At 40.3% G+C, this 21,338-nt stretch overlaps 1 protein-coding gene across 1 annotated transcript in view; it reads right to left on the reverse strand.

The window, feature by feature from the left end:
- NUDCD1 (NudC domain containing 1) overlaps positions 1-21,278 on the reverse strand; it is a 62,009-nt gene extending 40,731 nt beyond the window's left edge. The window contains exons 1-2 of the mRNA XM_066379356.1: positions 21,071-21,278; positions 7,375-7,529 (exon numbers count right to left, since the gene is read on the reverse strand). Of these exons, the coding sequence (XP_066235453.1) occupies positions 7,375-7,529; positions 21,071-21,188 (273 nt within the window). The 5' untranslated portion in view covers positions 21,189-21,278. The remainder of the gene's footprint in view (positions 1-7,374; positions 7,530-21,070) is intronic.
- Between the last annotated feature and the right edge of the window lie 60 nt (positions 21,279-21,338).

Here is a 21,338-nt window from a genome sequence, read left to right on the forward strand (position 1 = left end):
AAGAAGTTATGATAATTAAATTCTCATTAAAAAAATGAATGCTTTACTTATTAAAACAAGCCATAATACCATAATAAAATGATATAAAAACTAAATTTTAAACTCTTTTTTTCTTTCCCAAGGCATTTTCCACTTCCTAAGTATGCTTCCTTTCAATTGACATTTCTCTAAAATTTAAACCCACAAATTAAACTGACTTGGATGCAACGCCTCTCTAAAGCTGTGTGTTGAACTAATGCCACCTACTGGTTCCTGACAAAGTCCAAACACAGTCTCAATTTCCTTTCTAATGTCCTAGAGCCTCCAGACCACAGTATTTTGCCAGCCGCACGAAAACAGCCTCTCTGGAATTTGAACATGTGTGCCTTTGCCTAAAAACAAACACACAAACAAGTAAGTAAACAAATAAATAAATAAATAGAATGGATATTGGAACTGTTTTCTGCTATAAAAAAAGCCAATGTGTAGTCAGTGGTCAGTACTTTCTACCAGCCCTCTCAAAACACAGAAACCTAACTTCAAAGAGCAGATAAATATCCATTGTTGCTAATCATAAAAATAAGAAGTGTGGTATCCTTCTATACTAGAGGGGTAAGTTTCTCAAAACTTAATCACTGAAACACAAGTAACATCATTTGAAGTGCTTGATAAAATGCAGATTCCCAACTCTGACCAACCCTAATATACTGAATCAGAATCTTTGGGAACAGTAACCTAAAATTAGCTTTTGTTCGGTCAGTTACTCTCTGTGATTCTGATGTGTGATACAGTTAAAAAATAAATAAAGTGCCTTACCAGCCAGTGGTGCAGTGAGTGCATAGAGCATCGGCCTGAAACAATGAAGACCCAGGTCCAAAACCCCAAAGCTTGAGCACGAGCTCATTCGGTTTGAGCATGGGCTCATCAGCTTGAGTACGGGTAGCTAGCTTGAGCATGGGATCACAGACATGACCTCATGGTTGCTGGCTTGAGCCCAAAGGTCACTGGCTTGAAATCCAAAGTCACTGATTTGAGCAAGGGGTCACTGGCTTGGCTAGAGCCCCCAGGTCAAGGCACGTATGAGAAAGCAATCAATGAACTAAAGTGCCACAGTTATGAGTTGATGCTTCCTCTCTCTCTCCCTTTCTGTCTGTTCCTCTTTCTCACTTTGTCTCTTGCTAAAAAAATAAAATAAATAGAAACAATAAAGTTAAATCTGAATTAATTAAACAGAAAACAAACTAAAACAACACCAAACATGATTCTTTAGAAATAAAATAATGGGAACTGGCCAGGTAGCTCAGTTAGTTAGAGCGTTGTCTGGATACGCCAAAGTTGCAGGTTCAATCCCTGGTCAGGTCACATACAAGACTGAGCAAAGGAATGCATAAATAAGTCAAACAAATTGATATTTCTCTCTCTGTCTCTTTCCCTACCTCTCTCTCTTTCTAAAATCAATAAAAAATATATATATTTTAAATCAAATAATAATAATACCTTCTAAAGTCTGATTAAAGAAAAATAGAAAAAAAGACAAAGAGCACAAAATACACGCAACTTTTACAGGAACAAGTTTAAAACTTAAGAGGAAATGGATAATTTCCTCTAGCAAAAAAAAAAAAAAAATTACAAAATTACCCAAGAAACACCGTTGAATAAACCAATAACCATAAAATAAATTGAATAATTTGGTTAGGTGATTAGAAAACAACCACTGAAAAGGAAAACAGGATATAAAAGAGATACAAGGAGGATCTTTAAAATGCAAAAAAAACATCTTTTCAGTTTTAAACTATTTTAGTGCCAGAAAGCTCTCCAATTCATTTAAGGAAGCCAGTAAAACTTTAATCAAAACCTAACAAATATCAGAAAAATAAAAAATAAAAAACTACTATAACTTGTGAAAATAAATACAAATAAACATTCTAAGTAAAATGTCAGCAAAAGAATCTAACAATGCATCTAAATAATAATATATACTCTTACTTAAAAAGGGTTTTAGTTTAAGAAAGAAAAGTAAAGAATATAACAATTTTATCAATCTAAATCACTACATTGATAAATTAATGAAAAGCACGTCATCATTAACAAGTGAGTGCTAAAATGGCATGTGATAAAATTCAGCAGTCATTCTTAATAAAAAATATTAAATAGAAACAGAAAATGAGGTAAAGCACCTTAAAACAATAAAAGTTTTTTATCAATACCAACAGAAAGTATTTTCCTAAGCAAATTAAAAATCCCCTACAATTAAAAATCAAGAGCAAAACAGGGATATCAGCAATGCCATTATTCAGCGTTGTCTTGAGGTTCTATCAAGTAACAGCAATAAGATAAAAATGAAATGACCTGGCAGGCAACTTTTTTTCCATTTTCATAAACACTAGAAAAGATAAAACCATTTCCTTTTGTTGATATAATTACGCAGTCTGAAAATCTAAATGAGAGTACATAAAAAATTACTGAATTATGAAATAAGGTGGCTGTTTATAAAAGTCTTTATCAATAAGCACCTAGAAAATAGAAAAACTATATTAACAGATGGAGGAAGTATAAAATACTTAAGAATAAATTTAATAAAATGAACATAAGGAAAAACTATAAAAATTTTACTAAAAGACATAAAAGAAGATATAAATAAATGGAAGGACATACTATTATTATGGGGTGGAAAAAAATGACATAAAAATGCCAATTCTTCCTAAATCAGTTTAAATTTCTCACTCTGGCAAAAAACTAAAGATTTCTCTATTAAAAGTTTAAACTAGACTGACTCTGGCCAGCCAGCCCAACTAAGCACAAAGATCAAGTACAGGCCCTGGCAGGTTGGCTCAGTGGTAGAGCATCAGCCTGGCATGCAGGAGTCCCGGGTTCGATTCCCGGCCAGGGCACACAGGAGAAGCGTCCATCTGCTTCTCCACCCTTCCCCCTCTCCTTCCTCTCTGTCTCTCTCTTCCCCTCCCGTAGCCAAGGCTCCATTGGAGCAAAGTTGGCCTCTGCCTCAGGCGCTAGAGCGGCTCTGGTCGCAACAGAGCAACGCCCCAGATGGGCAGAGCATCGCCCCCTGGTGGGCATGCCCGGTGGATCCCGGTCAGGCGCATGCAGGAGTCTGTCTGACTGCCTCCCCGTTTCCAACTTCAGAAAAATACAAAAAAATAAAATAAAATAAAATATCAAGTACACTACTTAACGAAAACAGGGGGTTTAGTGGACTCCAACATATTAAAAAATTAAAAGAAACAAAATCTTCTCTTTGCTTGGATCCCAGAATGCTAGGATCAGGCCTCATGCCTCATAGACAAGAAAGCAGAGGACCCCTCTGCAGGGCCACCTGCCAGCCCAGGAGATAAGGCTTTCAAAAACTACATGCGGGGAAGAGGTCCAAACTCAATCATATAGATCACTTAACAGTGGAAGAAAAGATACAGGGCAAGCCTTTTACATAGCGGATCTAATAAACTATTTTCGGATGTATTTTATGATCAGGGATGAAGATGCTTAAGAGCCAAGAAAGAAGGCAACTTGTAGAAACTTTCCCAGAGGTCATCCATTATTCTAAATTATGGTTTCCTGATTGCTTAGTAATGAAAATTTTATTAAAAAGCTTTTAACTTTATCAGAACACTAAACAAGTTTAAATGTACACTATATATATGTGTGTGTATATATATATATATATATATATATACACACACATATATATATGGGAAGGTGGAGATTGCATTGAACATGTTTGTACATGTACCAAAAGAGCTTATTTCAATATCAAGTTCAAACTGGGGAAGAAAGGAAGCAGTTCAAATTCTACTATGAACTAATAAACTGGAAGGGACTCTATTTTGTATACTCCAGCACTGCCAGTGCCTACAGCAACGTATAATATATATTAAGGAGGCGTGCCATAAATGCAATAAATATTTTGAATGTCGAGTATCTACATATCAACGACTATGTACTGAGTTAGGCTTATAAAAAATCAATATTCTTAGAGAATTTTGAGATTTTAGATGTCTTCCTAAAGAAACAAAACATAACAATTTTAAAAGCATTAAAGCCCCCAACTTTAAACGACAATAAAATGCAAACTATGCATAGGCATAAGAATATGGATCCTTATGATCATGGATGCACACTATAGTGTATGTGCATGTTTTAGGGCATCTGGCTTGTGTTTACACACTACTAAAGGATATAGTGCATATAGAGTATATATGTGTGTGTGTGTGTGTGTGTGTGTGTGTGTGTGTGTCTCAGATGAGTCCATAAACAAGCAAAGACAGACTAAACTAAATAAGGAATTATGTATAACGAGTTATTCTAAAGTGTCCATAGATGCTAGAGAATAGGTCAGAAAAAGGACTCAAAGACATCTTAGTCTTTACTCCGATTCCATGTCAAATAAGCTATCTTAAAACTATAGGATCAAATGTACTAAAACTATAGTACATTTGATCCTTGAACAACACAGATTTGAACTGTGTGGGATCACTTATAGATGAATTTTTTTCAATAAATCCTTGTACTGTTTTTTATTAGCTTGTGAGTCAGTGGATGTGGAGGGCCAACTGTATACATTGATCTATGCCATTTTATATAGGGTACTTGGGCATCTATGGATATCTGCAGGGGAAGGGGGTGTCCAACCACCTCCTGTAGATGCTAAGGGATAACCAAGTTTTGGGGAGTCCAAAGTTATATGGGTATTTCCAACTGCAAGGGAGTTGGCACCCCTAACACCAAGTTGTTCAAGAGTCAACTGTATTTGATTTCCTATGGAAACTTTCCAACAGAAGAAGGAAAATAATGACCAGTCCACACTGTTTATCTATAGTATTTCATATATAATCATTAAATTTTCCTTTAGATTTCCAATCTTAAATCTTGTAATTTAAGTTGGAATTAGCATCCCAAATTGTGATTAGTAATGGGTGAACTGATAAAACCAAGCTTTTGACCTTGAACTATGACCCTATTCCCACCCCTCTCCTGACCAAGCATAATACTAACCTGTTCCCTTCTCCATCTTATCCCTACTTCCACTGTTATCTGTTACCAATTTACATGTGTATGTGGCTACTAGGTACATGGCACATTAAATAAATGTTTGTTAAAGAAATATAAATATTTCTCACTCAGTAAAATTATTTACCTCAACAAACCAGACTCCACACGTATGCGTGGATAATAAGAAGGTCCTACCAAGAATGCAAAGACAACTCCAAAGAGTAAGAACAAACTTTAAACAGTTGTTATCTATTCAACAAACACAATGACCATATGTCTCCTTCTTCTATGTGTCAGAATTACAGAAATATAAGGAAGACCCACAGGCTAGCCCAACGGTCACCAAACTATAGTCCATAAGCCAAATCTGGCCTATGGTCTGCTTCGGTAAATTAAATTTAATAGGCATGCAGCCACACACTCATTTTCATACTACCTGTTGCTGTTTTCACACTACTATAGCACAGCTGAGCAGTTGTGACAAAACTATTTGCCCCAAAACCCTAAAAGACTTATTATTTGGCCTTGTGCACAAGAAACTTGCCAACCCCTGGCCTAGAGCAAATTCATAGTCCATGCAGATCTGGGGGTGAATGGCTCAAATGTTCCTGAGGAGCAAAGGGAGTTCTCGGGACAAGCTTCTAGATGAAACGATAGCAGGGACTTAAGTGGCAACTGGGAAGCAGCCGGACAGAACTAAGAGAATGTCCCAGGGAGAGGTTATCACCTGGCGAGCCACCAGGCATGTCTCGGGAGCTGCAAGTGTGTTATTACCAGAGTATAGTCTCTACGAAGTGGTGAGAGTTGGAGAGAAGGGCATTATAAAGTCCGTATGCCAAGAAGAGTTTGTATATTAAGAATATACATCATTTTGTGCTTAAACTTGTTGAAAAAATCAAAAACAGACACATAAGGAAACCACGTCTGCAAGAACAGATAAGAAACCAGTAAAAAAAGTTGCGGAGGGAATACGGGCACTGAACATAGGAGAGATAGAAGGTGAGGTCAGAAAGACTTCACTAAATACCTTTCAAAATTTCTTGCCTTTTAAATCACTTGAATACATTGCCTATTCTAAAATTACGTATTAAAAAGTGTGGATTTTTACATCAATAAAAAGGAAACCACCAAACTGAAAAAAAAATTTCAAGAAAAAAGAAAAAGTATCAAATTTGTCATAAAGAAAATATTAGGCCCTGGCCGGTTGGCTTGGTGGTAGAGCATCAGCCTGGCATGCAGGAGTCCCGGGTTCAATCCCCGGCCAGGGCACACAGGAGAAGCGCCCATCTGCTTCTCCACCCCTCCCCCTCTCCTTCCTCTCTGTCTCTCTCTTCCCCTCCCTCAGCTGAGGCTCCATTGGAGCAAAGTTGGCCCAGGCACTGAGGATGGCTCTGTGGCTTCTGCCTCAGGCGCTAGAATGGCTCTGGTCGCAACAGAGTGACACCCCGGATGGGCAGAGCATTGCCCCCTGGTGGACGTGCCGGGTGGATCCCGGTCGGGCGCATGTGGGAGTCTGTCTGACTGCCTCCCCGTTTCCAACTTTGGAAAAATACAAAAAAAAAAAAAAAAAAAAGAAAAATATTAAATTCAAATGAGAAGTGATAAGATTAGATAAACCATTTAGATTATTCTATAGATGCAATGTAGATTTTGGCTAGAAGGAGCAGAGAATAGTAAGCTATTAACTGATCATTGACTGTTTAAAGCAAGTATGCTAACAGTATGTCATAGATTTACAATATATGGTAAAGCAAAATACTGGATAAAAAACAAAGCCCTACTAAATGCTCTTTATGAGAGATACGCTTTAAAAACAAAAACACTGATAAACTGAAATTAAAAAGATAAAAAAGATAAATATATACACACACAAAAAGATAAATACTAGTTCTTTTAAAAGCCAGCATGACTATATTAATGTGAAGATTTCCAGACAAAATTATTTCCAGAGCCTAAAAACAAAGAATAATCCTACAAGGACCAATACATGGCAGATAAAATAATCCTAAATGTTTGTACCCAATTAACATTGTTTAAAAAAAAAAACATAAATAAAAAATTAACTAAAAGGAAAAATTGATCCACTATCATAGTCGGGGATAACACTTCACATAAAAAAAAGAAAAATGAACTGTTACATCAACATTGATAAATTCATTAGAGTAGTTGCCCAATGATGGGAGTGGAGGGGAATAAATACATGTAGGAAAAGGAACAAAGAGAAAAGTTAAAATTGAATTAAACAGAAATGGAGCCTTACACAGAATGATCATAGGATTCCCTTTAATAAAGGTATGTGTATACCAATTACCTGTACATCGGATTCAAAGTGAAAATTAAGGGTCAAATTTATTAGAAAAACTAGTATTATATATTACATAATTTCCTTACCAGCATCACTGTTAAATTCATGATTCTTCCAAGGTTATCAATGTAGTATACACTGTCCTGATACCATGAATCACAGTGTAGGTAATTATACATTCCAAACGCATGCATGTGTTCCAGTGTGTATTGATCATCTCGAAGTTTTACTTCGGCCACAGCTGAAATATAAAAATAAACATGAATATCATGAGTTTGCCTCAAATTGTTCCTTTCTGCACAATGCTTACATGGCAATCACTGAATGCTAATCACAGAGACCTTCAGGACAATCCACTGATACTCATTCAAAAACAATTTTGGGTACTAGGGAGAAACTGTGTACAAAGAATAAAGAGTGCGTAGACCTGACATGGTCCCTGCCCTTACAGAACTTAGAATATCATGGCCACAGGAGATAGGGCTTCCCGTACCATAACCCTTTCTTTTAGGCATCTATTCCTTGTAATTATAAAAAGAACAGAAAAATTCTAAAATTAAACTTCCTATCTCCTAGGGAACTTTTAAGTACACTGTATAAAGTGTTCTAATACTCTTTAAAATGCTTTTACCTCTACTATCTCATTGATTTTACCACACATTAAGAAACAGTGTTTTGCCTGACCAGGCAGTGGTACAGTGGATAGAGCGTCGGACTGGGACACAGAGGACCCAGGTTAGAGACCCTGAGGTCACTAGCTTGAGCGCAGGCTCATCTGGTTTGAGCAAGGCTTGTCAGCTTGAGCCCAAGGTCGCTGGCTCAAGCCAGGGGTCACTCAGTCTGCTGTAGCCCCCCAGTCAAGAAACATATGAGAAAGCAATCAATGAATAACTAAGGTGCCTCAACGAAGAGTTTATGCTTCTCATCTCTCTCTCTTCCTGTTTGTCTGTCCCTCTCTGTACCTCTCTCTGACTCTCTCTGTCTCTGTCACACACACAGAAAAAAAAAAGATAAAGTGTTTTTAGTATCTCATTACACAATTATGGAAATAAATAAAGCACAAATGGTGACTTCTTCAATGTTATACCACATTTTTCCAAGGGTACAGAGAAAAACAATATTATACATGGAACAGAAACAAGGTTTCCTTCTTAAAGAGTAGAGCTTTTTTCCACTCAAGTGTTAACTACTTCCATAATTTTATTTTACATTCCTCCAGGTTTTTTGGGATATACTGGCATATAACATTGTGATTTGATATATGTATATATTGTAAAATGATTACTACAATAAGTTTACTTAACACATCCATCACTTGACACAGTTACAACTTTTTCTTGTATAAGAACTTTTAAGATCTACTCTCTTTGCTCTTTGCATAATTTTAAATCTGCAAAATGTGATCTCTGCCTCTCACTCCTCCTTCCTTCCATACGGACTGGAATCCTTCTAGTTCTGGGCTGCCTGTGACCTACAATTAATTTCTGCTCCAACAGGAAATATGTAAGTGGACCAAGATGAGCCAATACCTTACCTTAATATAAGACTCACCTTACCATATCCTAATTGGAAGTTTTATTCTAGAATGCTCACCTGTTCTTAATTCTGTTACCTACTTTGATTCTTGGCCGACTTATATCCATTCATTCACTTATCCAACAAATATTTTAAGGGGCACCAGTGCCACAATGAGGAGAAAAAAACCACCGAATCCATCTTCTTAACACTTATGATCAAGTAGGAAAACATTACTCAAATAATTGTATAAGTAAATATATAAATAAATATTATTAAGAAAAGTTACTAGACTGGGACACAGAGGACCCAGGTTGGAAACCCCAAGGTCGCCAGCTTGAGCGCAGGTTCATCTGGTTTGAGCAAGGCTCACCAGCTTGAGCCTAAGGTCACTGGCTTGAGCAAGGGGGTTAGTCAGTATGCTGTAGCCTCCCCCCCACCCCACACCACCCCTGTTCAAGGTACATATGAGAAAGCAATCAATGAACAACTAAGGTGCCGCAACAAAAGATTGATGCTTCTCATCTCTATCCTTTCCTGTCTGTCTGTCCCTATCTGTCTCTTTCTCTGCCTCTGTCACACACACTCAACTCACTCACACACACACACACACACACACACACACACACGCGCACACACAAAGAAAAATTACCAGGTACCATGAGAACAAGTAACAATGGAAGCTAAGCTTCTTAGGGAGATTAGAGGAAGCTTTCAAATATTTGAGCCAAGCTACAGAGGACATCATAGAGTTAACTTAAGAAGTATACCTAGGTCTTGGCCAGTTGGCTCAGCGGTAGAGCATTCGCCTGGAGTGTGGAAGTCCCGGGTTTGATTCCCAGCCAGGGCACACAGGAGAAGTGCCCATCTGCTTCTCCACCCCTCCCCCTCTCCTTTCTGTCCTTCTCTTCCCCTCCTACAGCCAAGGCTCCATTGGAGCCACGCTGGCCCGGGCGCTGAGGATGGCTCCATGGCCTCTGGCCTCAGGAGCTAGAATGGCTCCGGCTGCAACAGAGCAATGCCCCAGATGGAGCCCTGGGGCAAAGCATCACCCCCCAGTGGGCATGCCAAGTGGATCCCGGTCAGGCGCACGGAGGAGTCAGAGACTGCCTCCCGCTTCTAACTTCAGGAAAATACAAAAAAACAAAAACAAACAAAAAAGGAGTATACCTACACACACACCACACGTGCACAAACACCGACTTACAGAGGCAGAAGGAAAAGCAGACAAAAGTAGGAGGAAAACTTGTGTTCACAAACCCAAAAGATGACCAAACTGGCTGAAATGATAGAGCAATAGAACTGTACGAGGGAAGGCTTACAGATGAATGAAGTTAGAGAACTTGGCAGGAGTTGAATCATGAAAGACCTTGTCTTTCATTATATTTGTTGATAAACTCAATATAATAAGAATTTTTTTTAAAGCAGGAGAATCAAGTCCAGATTCAAATCTATAAAAGGATCACTTATAACTACAATATGGAAAACATACCAGAGTAAAGCAGGGGTCAATCCAGGGAGATCCATTAGGAAGCAGTCGAGTAAAGCATCCGGGTCAAGGGCCCCTGAAGTTTAGAGGCATTTCAGAAGTAACATCGTTATAACTTTATGATGGATTTGACAGAAGCTGAGGAAACTGTTCCTCTGTAACTCAAGGAAGTGTGCATTTTATAAGGAACAGTTAAAAATACATATTCCATTGAGTAGGAGGGAAACAAACATCAATTCTTGGTTTTCTAGCACCACTTTGTGGATGAAACTTGATACTGCAGGAAATGTGGATGGTTCCATAACGGCCAAACAGTAATGTTACTAAACAATGTGATGACAAATACATTTTGTCCATATCTGTCCTGTTAATGCATAGGAAAAGGCTGCCTCTGGCCCCACATGAGAAAGGAAAATGTCATGTTACTCATCTTGAGTACAAAGCGGGAGGCAGAGTGACTGAAAGGAGAAAAGCAGTGTGGAGAACGAGGGACACAGAGCTCTTTTACAAAGTCTCCGACGAGAAGGAGTGAAGGGCAGGGAGCTCAAATCTCAGTTGGGAGCTCTGAAATGGTTGAAAAACAATGTTTTAACAGAGGGCTAAAAAGCCAGTGTAGTAAATATTTTATTATTTATCATTAACTTGCATTGGAAAAAAGAGTTTTGCTGAAAAATCCTTCTTAATCTTTAAAAGAAAACATGGCTTAACACAAAGGGAGGCATTTTCCGTAATCTTGACCGAAATTCCTTACAAAACATACATGTAATCTCAAAAACCTATGGTTTTTAGCCTGACGAGTGGTGGCCCTGGGGGCAGAGCATCAACCTGGGATGCTGAGGTCTCAGGTTTGAAACCTCAAAGTTACTGGCTGGAGTACAGGCTCATTGAGCATGGGATCATAGATATGACCCCATGGTTGCTGGCTTGAGCCCAAAGGTTGCTGGCTTGAAGCCCAAGGTCACTGGCCTGAGGAAGGGGTCACTGGCTTGGCTAGGGCCCCTGGTCAAGGCACATATAAGAATCAATCAATGAACAACTAAAGTGCTGTAACAATGAGGTGATGCCTCTCATCTCTCTCCCTTCCTGTCTCCCCCTCTCTCTAAAAAACAAAACCCCCCAAAACAACCAAAAAACCCTATAGTTTTTCACTCACAAATCATTTACTGAATGACTACTATGTGCCAGATACTGTGCATTGGGCAAACAGCAGTAAACAAACAGACATGAGGCCCTGGTGAGTTGACTCAGTGGTACAGCGTCAGCCTGGCATGTGGATGTCCCAGGTTCGATTCCTTGTGAGGGCACACAGGAGAAGCATCCATCGGCTTATCCACCCCTCTACTTCTCGCTTCTCTCTCTTTCTCTCCCTCCTGTAGCCATGGCTCAATTGAAGCAAGTTGGCCCTGGGCACTGAGGATGGCTCCATGGCCTCTGTCTCAGACACTAAAAAGAGCTTGGTTGCTAAGCAACAGAGCATCGCACCCTAGTGGGCTGGCCGGGTGGATCCTGGTTCGGGTACATGCAGAAGTCTGTCTCTGCCTCCTCTCCTCTCACTGAATAAAAGAAATAAATAAAATAAAAAATAGACATGAGCCCTGTTAATGGTGCTCATTAACAATAGTTACAATTATTGCTTCATTTCCATAACATACTATTATGCTGAACCACATGAAACTGCCAATCAACGCTTCTGACACCAGCTAACTATGATTCAATCTAATCTTATATAAGCATGGTATTTTTTTAAAGGGAGGAAGAAGCAAAGAATATTAACAAAGGTTACTTCTTGGACCATTTATCTCTAATCGTACCCAATGGGTTGTCTTCTTTTGCATAGTTACTGAATTTGTTATTTGTTTATAAAGATGGAAATAAATGGATTATAAACTTGTATTACAAGTTTGAAGCACAATTTATAGGATAAGGCAGGGCTAGAATTAGGAGCATTACACTCACTAAACTATGTTATATAAATGCTTCTGCATACTAACATAGTCACCTGCCATTCATTCTCCATATTTCCCTATGGAAAAGTAGATTTGAATTGTATGGTGAAGTCTACATAAATACAATGGTCACATGGCTCTTCTCTCCCTTTACTCCAACTATCGCCTTCACCTTCACCAGCACTGACTCTCCCTGCCCTGAAGAAACAGTTCAGACAGACTACAAAGATCATCAGAAGTGCAACTTTCCCACTGACAAGCAGCCTGGTTAGTTGCCTAACCTTTCCATCCCGTCTCACCTGTAACAAAGGTTAACAGTACCTGTCCAATAAAACAGTGCCTGCTATCTGGCACACAGAAGTGCAGGTCTCCCTGCTTCTCTTCTCCCTCCCAAGGCTAATTCTCACACAGGTGCATAGGTTCCATTCTCCCCTCCCTCTGCTAGGCCCTTCCTCTGGCAATTATCCTCTCTCTACTGGTCCCTTCGCCTCCACTTAAATATGCTGAAAACCTCTCCCTTGGCAAGCAAGACGAACAGAGGCAAAGGTTTCCTCCTCTCTAACATGCACTCAAAGAAGAGCTCTCTCCGACTCTGCACATTATCAACTTCCTTAAAAACACCTGCATTCCTATATTAACTCATTTAAAAAAATTATTGATTAATTTTTAGAGAGAAACATTAATTTTTTGTTTCACTTATTTATGCAGTTATTAGTTGAGTCTTGTATGTGCCCTGGCCGAGGATCAAACTGGCAACCATCTCTGTATCAGGATGACACTCTAACCAACTGAGCTACCCGACCATGGCCCTTATTAACTCATTTTAATTGTTTGTACTCTCTACTATTCTACAGAAAGCATTTTCTCACTTAAAAAAATACACATTAGCCTGACCAGGCAGTGGAGCAGTGAATACAGCACTGATCTAGGATGCTGAGGTCCCAGGTTCAAAACCCCGAGGTCACCTGCTTGAGCACAGGCTTATCTGGCTTGAGCACCAGGTTGCCAGCTTGAGCATGGGATCATGGTCACTGGCTTGAGCCCAAAGGTCGCTGGCTTGAAGCCCAAAGTCACTGGCTTGAGCAAGGGGTCAATGGCTCAGCTGGAGTCCCCGGGTCAAGGCATGTGTGAAAAAGTAATCAATGAACAACTAAGGTGCCGCAACAAATGGATGCTTCTCATCTCTCTCCCCTCCTGTCTGTCTCCTCACTGGCTGAAATTTATATATATATATATATATATATATATATATATATATATATATATATATATATATAAATTAAACAATGCTCTCTTGCAGCCAATATGGAATAAAAGTGACCAGATCTATCTTTCCATCAGAAAGAGTCAATTAAATAACATTATATAAACCTGACAAAATTACATGAAACAGTAGTTTTCAAGACACTAGAATCTGGCACCAGAGGCTAGTAATCCCTAAGAAATGAGAAACAGAGGAGGTGAGCCCTACCACTGCCCCAGCTTACTACTGCTTTGAATGAGTTTCCAGACCGTGGCACAAAGAGGAAAGTGAGGCAGAACATGAGAGACTCCCTTTGTTGTGGAAACGGAGTAAAAGTCTGGGAAGACAACCAAGGCAGCTATAGCTCTTTGGGCAGAATACCAGAGCAGAGCCACACAGAGAGAAATCCAGAGGGTCTCCCTCAAGTAAAGGCACATATTTAAAGAGACTACCCCAAGCCAGGGAAAGAACCATCTGAAATGATTACAGATAACTGTTTTGGGTACTCACAGGAGACTAGGAGCTGTGATTGTTCCCATCAGGCAAAATGGAGAAAACTCAGAATTCATGAGATGGACAGAATACACAGAATACAACTATTCTCTTGTCATGGGAAATAGCCTGAGACTGAGCATTCCTCCAGACCAGCCTAACATCCTAAAAGCAACACCCAATTAAACTGTTTCCAAGCAACTCAACTGCATCCCAGAACAATGTTCAAGAAGTTTTATAAAAAATACAAATATAATTTAAAATTCATAGTTTTTTGCAGTCAGTTAAATATTACCAGGTGTGCAAAAAGGAAAGAAAACCAAACCCATAATGAAAAGAACAGACAATCAACAGAATTTCAACACAAAACTGACACAGAAGTTATAATTCGCAGAAGAGAACATTACAAGTTATTAAAACAGAATGGGAAAAACATGAAAATGATATTGATGCGCTGGGTCAACTTCCAGTTATCTAAAAATGGGCAATTGGATTTCTCAAAGGAAAGAAGAGAGAAGGAAAGAAGAAGGAAGAAATAATGGCTGAAAACTTTCCAAACCTGAAGAAAACTATAAATCCACAGATTTGAGAAGGTCAGTAAACTTTAAGCACAAGTCTAGTGAGGAAAACCACGCCAAGACACAACATAATCAAATGCTCAAAAACAATGTAAAAGAAAAAAAAATCAAAGAAACAGTCAGAAAAAAGATATGATATGCATAAAAAAAACCAAAGATGGGTAACAGATTTCTCATCAGAAAAAACACAATACAAGAGAAAAGACAGGGGAATAACACCTTTAAAGTGTACTGAAAGAAAAACACTGTCAACCTAGAATTCTACATGTGGCAAAACTGTCTACTGAAAACCAAGGCAAAATAAAAATGTTTCCTGACATAAAAAAGCTGACAGATTTCATGTCCAAGACCCACAGGCTGAAGGAAAATTATACAGATAAAGATATGGATCCACAAAAAGGAATAAAGAGCACCAGAAATGGCAACTGTAGGAGAAATATATTATTTTTTCTTACAGTTTACATCTCTTTGAGATAATTAACTATTTAAATGAAAATAGTGACAATGTATTGTGAATTTATAATATTACATAAAATGCATGACAACAATAGCAGAAAGGCCAGCAGGAGAGAAAAGGAAGTGTGTATTGTAAGGTCTTACACTACACATGAAATAGTTTAATATCATTTCAGTATATCGTGTAATAAGTTAAGCTGTATGCTCAAATTCCAAAGCAACTACTAAAATAACAAAACAAAGAGCTATAACTAATAAGCCAATGAAGGTGATAAAATAGATTCATAAAAAACAAAACAAAACACTTAATCCAAAAAGAGGCAGAACAGTGGGAAAATTTCATTTTCTGGAAGACTAGAGGGAAAGAGTACTAATGGCAAGATAAAAGGCCCAACCCTAACAAAACCAATGACCAGGCCCTGGCCGGTTGGCACAGCGGTAGAGCGTCGGCCTGGCATGCGGGGGACCCGGGTTCGATTCCCGGCCAGGGCACATAGGAGAAGCGCCCATTTGCTTCTCCACCCCCAACCCCTCCTTCCTCTCTCTCTCTTCCCCTCCTGCAGCCAAGGCTCCATTGGAGCAAAGATGGCCCGGGCGCTGGGGATGGCTCCTTGGCCTCTGCCCCAGGTGCTAGAGTGGCTCTGGTCATGGCAGAGCGACCCCCCGGAGGGGCAGAGCATCGCCCCCTGGTGGGCAGAGCATCACCCCTGGTGGGTGTGCCGGGTGGATCCCGGTCGGGCGCATGCGGGAGTCTGTCTGACTGTCTCTCCCTGTTTCCAGCTTCAGAAAAATACAAAAAAAAAAAAAAAACAAAAAAAAAACAATGACCATATTAAATGTAAACAATTGAATTAAAAGATAGAGATTGTACCCTGGCCGGTTGGCTCAGTGGTAGAGCGTCGGCCTGGCGTTCAGGAGTCCCGGGTTTGATTCCTGGCCAGGGCACACAGGAGAAGTGCCCATCTGCTTCTCCACCCCTCCCCCTCTCCTTCCTGTCTGTCTCTCTCTTCCCCTCCTGCAGCCAAGGCTCCATTGGAGCAAAGTTGGCCCGGGCACTGAGGATGGCTCCATGGCCTCTGCCTCAAGTGCTAGAATGGCTCTGGATGCAACAGAGCAGTGCCCCAGATGGGCAGAGAATCACCCCCTGGTGGGCATGCCAGGTGGGTCCCAGTTGGGCGCATGCTGGAATCTGACTGCCTCCCCGTTTCCAACTTCAGAAAAATACAAAAAAAAAGAGATTGTAGATTAATTAAAAAGGCAAGCTCCAACTATTTCTGCCAATACAAATGCATGTTAAATATTAAAACACAGGCTAAAAGTGAAGGGATTAAAAAACATATAATATATATATATAATGGCAACATTAATTAAAAGAAAGCTGGAGTGACTAATTTTAACAGATGATTTCAAAGCAAAGACTATTACCAAGGTGAAAGATTATTTCATAATGATAAAGGGTTAAATTTATGAAGAGGACATAATAATCAATATTTATACAACAGATCAGAACTTCAAAATATATGAAGAAAAAACTCATAAAGCTGCAAAAAAATTAAAAAAGAAACAGTTATAGTCAGAGACATCAATATCTCTCTCTCAAGGCAACAAGGATGAATTCAAAGTAATTATGCTGAGTAAAAGGCAACAGACAAAAAAGAATATACTATATAATCCCATCAATATAAAACTCTTAGAAAGTACAAAAAAACTAACATTAACAAGAAGCACCTCAGGACTCGCTTAGGGACTGAGGCGGGTACGGGAAGGAAAAGGACTGGTCACAGAGGGGCACGAGGACCTTCAGAAAATGATAGCTAAGTTCAGTATCTTGATTGTGGCAATGACTTCATGAGTATGTACATATGTCAAAATTTGCCAAACTACACACTTAAATATGTAGAGGTTATTGTTTATTATATCTCAATAAGGCTGTTTAATGTGTGTAATATAAAATAATCTACAGTGTGTCCGTAAAGTCATGGTGCACTTTTGACCGGTCACAGGAAAGCAACGAAAGACAATAGAAATATGAAATCTGCACCAAATAAAAGGAAAACCCTCCCAGTTTCTGTAAGATGATGAGACAGCACGTGTGCATGTGCAGATGATGACGTAACACCGAGTATACAGCGGAGCAGCCCACGGCCATGCCAGTCGAGATGTGAATGGTACAGAGGAAAGTTCAGTGTGTTCTGTGGCTCGCTAAATTTGAATCCGTGACCAAAGTGCAACGTGAATATTGGCGCATTTATAATGAAGTGCTACCACATAAGAATAACATTACTCAGTGGGATAAGCAGTTGAAGGAAACCGGCAGTTTGGTGGAGAAACCCCGTTCTGGTAGGCCATCGGTCAGTGACGAGTCTGTAGAGGCTATACGGGATAGCTACCTAAGGAGCCCTAAAAAATCTGTGCATGAGCCCACATCAAACTGCACTGAATAGGTATGAAACTGGGAGAGTTTTCCTTTTATTTGGTGCAGATTTCACATTTCTATTGTCTTTTGTTGCTTTCCTGTGACCGGTCAAAAGTGCACCATGACTTGACGGACACACTGTATTATTTATCAGGCATGCTCCAGCCCTAGAGATAAAGTGCTCAAAAGATGGACACAGAACTCATCAATACAGAATAGTCCTAGCATAGAAAAGACAGAATACTACTAAGTATGACAAAGTCTATGAAGTACCAGGTACTATGTGATCACACAGATCCTAAAATGTATAGATTCTACAGTATAGATTCTAACTGGGTAGTCAAGAAAGGAATCTCTAAGTAAGTAACATGAAAATCAAGACGCAAAAATAGAGTATGAGTTAGCCGAGTGAAATATAGGGGGAAGGGTATACAAAGGCATTTACTGGATAAAGACTCTAGGAAATAAAATATAAGACAAATGTCCAGACATGGAATTGCTAGGTTAAATGGCAATTACATTTTATAAAAAAAAAAGGGGGTTTTTCTTAGTTCTTTGAAATAGAGACAAAGTGACACGTTCTGTTTACACAGCAGAGGAAATTTCAGAACCATTTAACGACATTATTTAAGACAAGAATAAACCTCCAAGGTCTTTGTGAGCAGAAACCACGTTCATCCTCACATCCTAAATGCAGAGCGTCACACGTCAGAGATGCCCACTAAGTTTGCTGAGCTAACGTCAACTCCTTGGGTTAGTCCTTAGTATAGAGAAGTCAGGTTGCCAAGAGGAGGTCCTCAATCATACCTCTCTAACAGCGGTAGTTTTAAAGGAACTACCTCTTCCACCATCATCGCTAAGTAAATGTGAATGTACCCTCTCGGTGAACTAGTGCACAAGTGTTCAGCTGATCTCCCTGCCTCCATTCCTCTCATTTACCCAATTCACCTCCACAGAGTCAAACAGCAAACCATTCAAACCCCAAATCGATTTTCCTCTGTACTTAAAACCCTAAATGGCACCTCATCACCTCATCACTCCAGTTGTGCATTCCAAACACAGAATTTAAGACCAATCCTGGTGAAATGAACAGAGAAAAAGGACAATTTAGTGAGTTTCTAATAAAGTTGATGTATTTGATTTAGAGAGCTATTTATTGAGATTTTGCTTCCTGTTTTTTTGGTGTTAAAATATCCTTTTATGCCCTGTCTGGTTGGCACAGTGGCTAAAGGGTGGGCCTGGAATGCAGACGTCCTGGGTTCGATCCCCAATCAGGGCACACATTGAAGCGACCATCTGCTTATCTTCCCCTCCCTCTCCTGCTCCTCTCCCTCTCCCCACTCTGCAGCCAGTGGCTCCACTGGTTTGAGCATTGCCCTGGGTGCTGAGGACAGATTGGCTAATTCGAGCATTGGCCCCAGATTGAGGTTGCCAGGTGGATACTGGCTGGGATGCATGCGGGAGTCTGTCCATCACCCCTCCTCACACTTAAAACACACACATATATATTTTTATTTATAAAAGGATGAATGAATAAATGAGTTTTTAAAAACATGTCCAGTTGGCAAATTTAAAAGTTGGCAAACTAAGACAGATGAGCTTTATTTTTTATTGTAAGGCCCATGAAGAAGTCTGGGAAATGACGACAGGATAAAGCCCAAAAGACAAACAGGGCCCTCACCTATCTTCCTCAGTCCTATCTCACTTCCCCAGGAGGTCTTTCCTCCTTGTCCTGTTCATTCACTCCATTTATTGAGCACCTACTATGATAAAAACAATCACAGAGCAGTGACCAAAGGAGAAACATCACTGTCTTCATGGAGCTCACAGTCTAGTGGAGAAAATAAAATAAACACAGAATTAAAAACTTTGATTGTACTGTCTTAAGGAGAATGGAGTGAAGGAGCTCAAAGTGAAGACAGGAAAGAGAGTCAGAAAATTACTATAGTTAAGGTAAGAGACAACTGTGATTTGCACAAGTATAGAGGCATGAAAAAGCCAAAACCTTGAGTGGACACACCAGCTGACAGACTGACTAGGGGGCTAAAAGATGAAATAGCTCCATGACTTCAGCATAAACAACTAGACAGACTTGCACTAACAGTCCTAATTTTTTATGCCTCCCTGGATCCATGGCATTTGGTATGAGGTTACTACAATTACTCTAGGCTTTATTGCAATGACTTGCTTAGGCCAATGGGACAACAGTAAGTTTATTCCAAGCAGTAGCTTGAAAAAGTGCTTGTGTAGTGCTACTTGTCTCTTGGAATAAGCCTGGACTAGCTGGCTAACGAATGAGAGACCAACCTGAAATTATCTTAAACCAGTCTATAGCCAGAAAATCACTAAACATCTGAGGGTGTCCAGCCAGGATGAGCAGACACACCTAGCAGAGACACCATTACTGAACAAAACTGCACAAATGAGCCCAAGACATGCCTCAAACCACCTACCTGACTTGTAGACTTGTGAGCAACAATAACTGCTTCTTGTTTTGACCACTAAGTTTTGGGATGATTTTTAATGCATAAACTAACTAAATATGGTGGTACCATTTACTGATATGGGGTAGGAGAGGAAATGGAAAGGCATGAAGTGAGAAGAAAAACCAAGCTCGTTCTATGTTCTATCTTACGCTGGTCATCTCTTACTTATCAAGTCCAACCTAGATGTGGACTCCTCCAGGTAGCTTTCAGATCCTCCACGCTGGTTTGGAAAGATACTTAAGTACTACCATTGTGTTTTGTAGTATCCCAATTGCTGCCTTCCCACATTGTTTTATAATCATGTTTACTTCCCAACAAGACAACTGCACCTTCATGTCAGACTGTCTTACTCACTTGATATTAGCATGTAACATAAAACAGGCTCCCAATAGATGTTTCTTAATTTCATAAATGAATTAAACACTTATCACATATTTGACTCTATACAAACTATTAACTAAATCTAGACCACTATTTCTTAGAGTGATCTACAGAATCTGCAAGGGTGTGCATTAAAAATGCAAATCTCTAGGCTCTTTATCAATGAAAATACCATTCTTTACCTTATTTAAAAAAATAAAAGATGAATATCCTGGCCAGTTACAGACAAACAAAAAACAAGGATGGGCTCACAAACCAACTTTTCCTCAAATTTTTCCAGAGATGTTCTCTACAATACAGTCCTTAGTATGATATCACCTAGGTAACCGAAAATGCTCTGAACTACAATGAAGTTTCTCTTAAGAAATGGGTCTTGGCCAGAGGAAAACGGCGCTGGGGGTCCTCCAAGGAGGTGCCGCTCCTCAACGCACACATGCACAGAGGATGCTCCGGGGGGGTAGGGACCGAGCCAGGGACGGACTGGCGGCCTCGGTCCCACAGCACGCGCCTGCCGGACCCCGGAGCCCCGGCGGCGGGCTGAGTGCCGGCCCGTGCTCCCGCTCGAGAAGAGCCCCGCGAAGGTGGCCCCCACGGAGTTCCGGGATGGGCGTCTCTCTCCAGGCACCGCCACCCTGTGTCCACCCCGTCCGACGGGCCGTCAGGAAGGCGGCGATCGCCACGCCTGCCCGAGTCAGAAAGGGAGAGAATGCGGGAAGGGTCTGGCCCCCTGGCAGCCGAAAGGGGAGAGGAAGAGTGCAAGGGGGGGCCGCCGCTTCCCACCTGCGTCAAGCTCCAGCTGGTAACAAGGCAGCGGCTCGAGGGAGAGTTTGTAACCCTCGAATCGGGGATCCAACAGAGGTCTCTTCACCCGCAGGGAGCAGTTGGCGGCCACCTCCATCGCGTCCCAGTATCCCAGCGTGAGAATTAATAAAGCTCTTGTTGAAAGATCCGCGCTTCACTCGCAGCACAGAGGCGGGGAGGCGGCGTGGGTCCCGTCCCAGGAAACGCCGCGGCGCAGAATGCCTTCTGGGAAATGTAGTCCCTGGAG

Source organism: Saccopteryx leptura, chromosome 3 (genome assembly GCF_036850995.1).
Source record: "Saccopteryx leptura isolate mSacLep1 chromosome 3, mSacLep1_pri_phased_curated, whole genome shotgun sequence".
Lineage (NCBI taxonomy): Eukaryota > Metazoa > Chordata > Mammalia > Chiroptera > Emballonuridae > Saccopteryx > Saccopteryx leptura.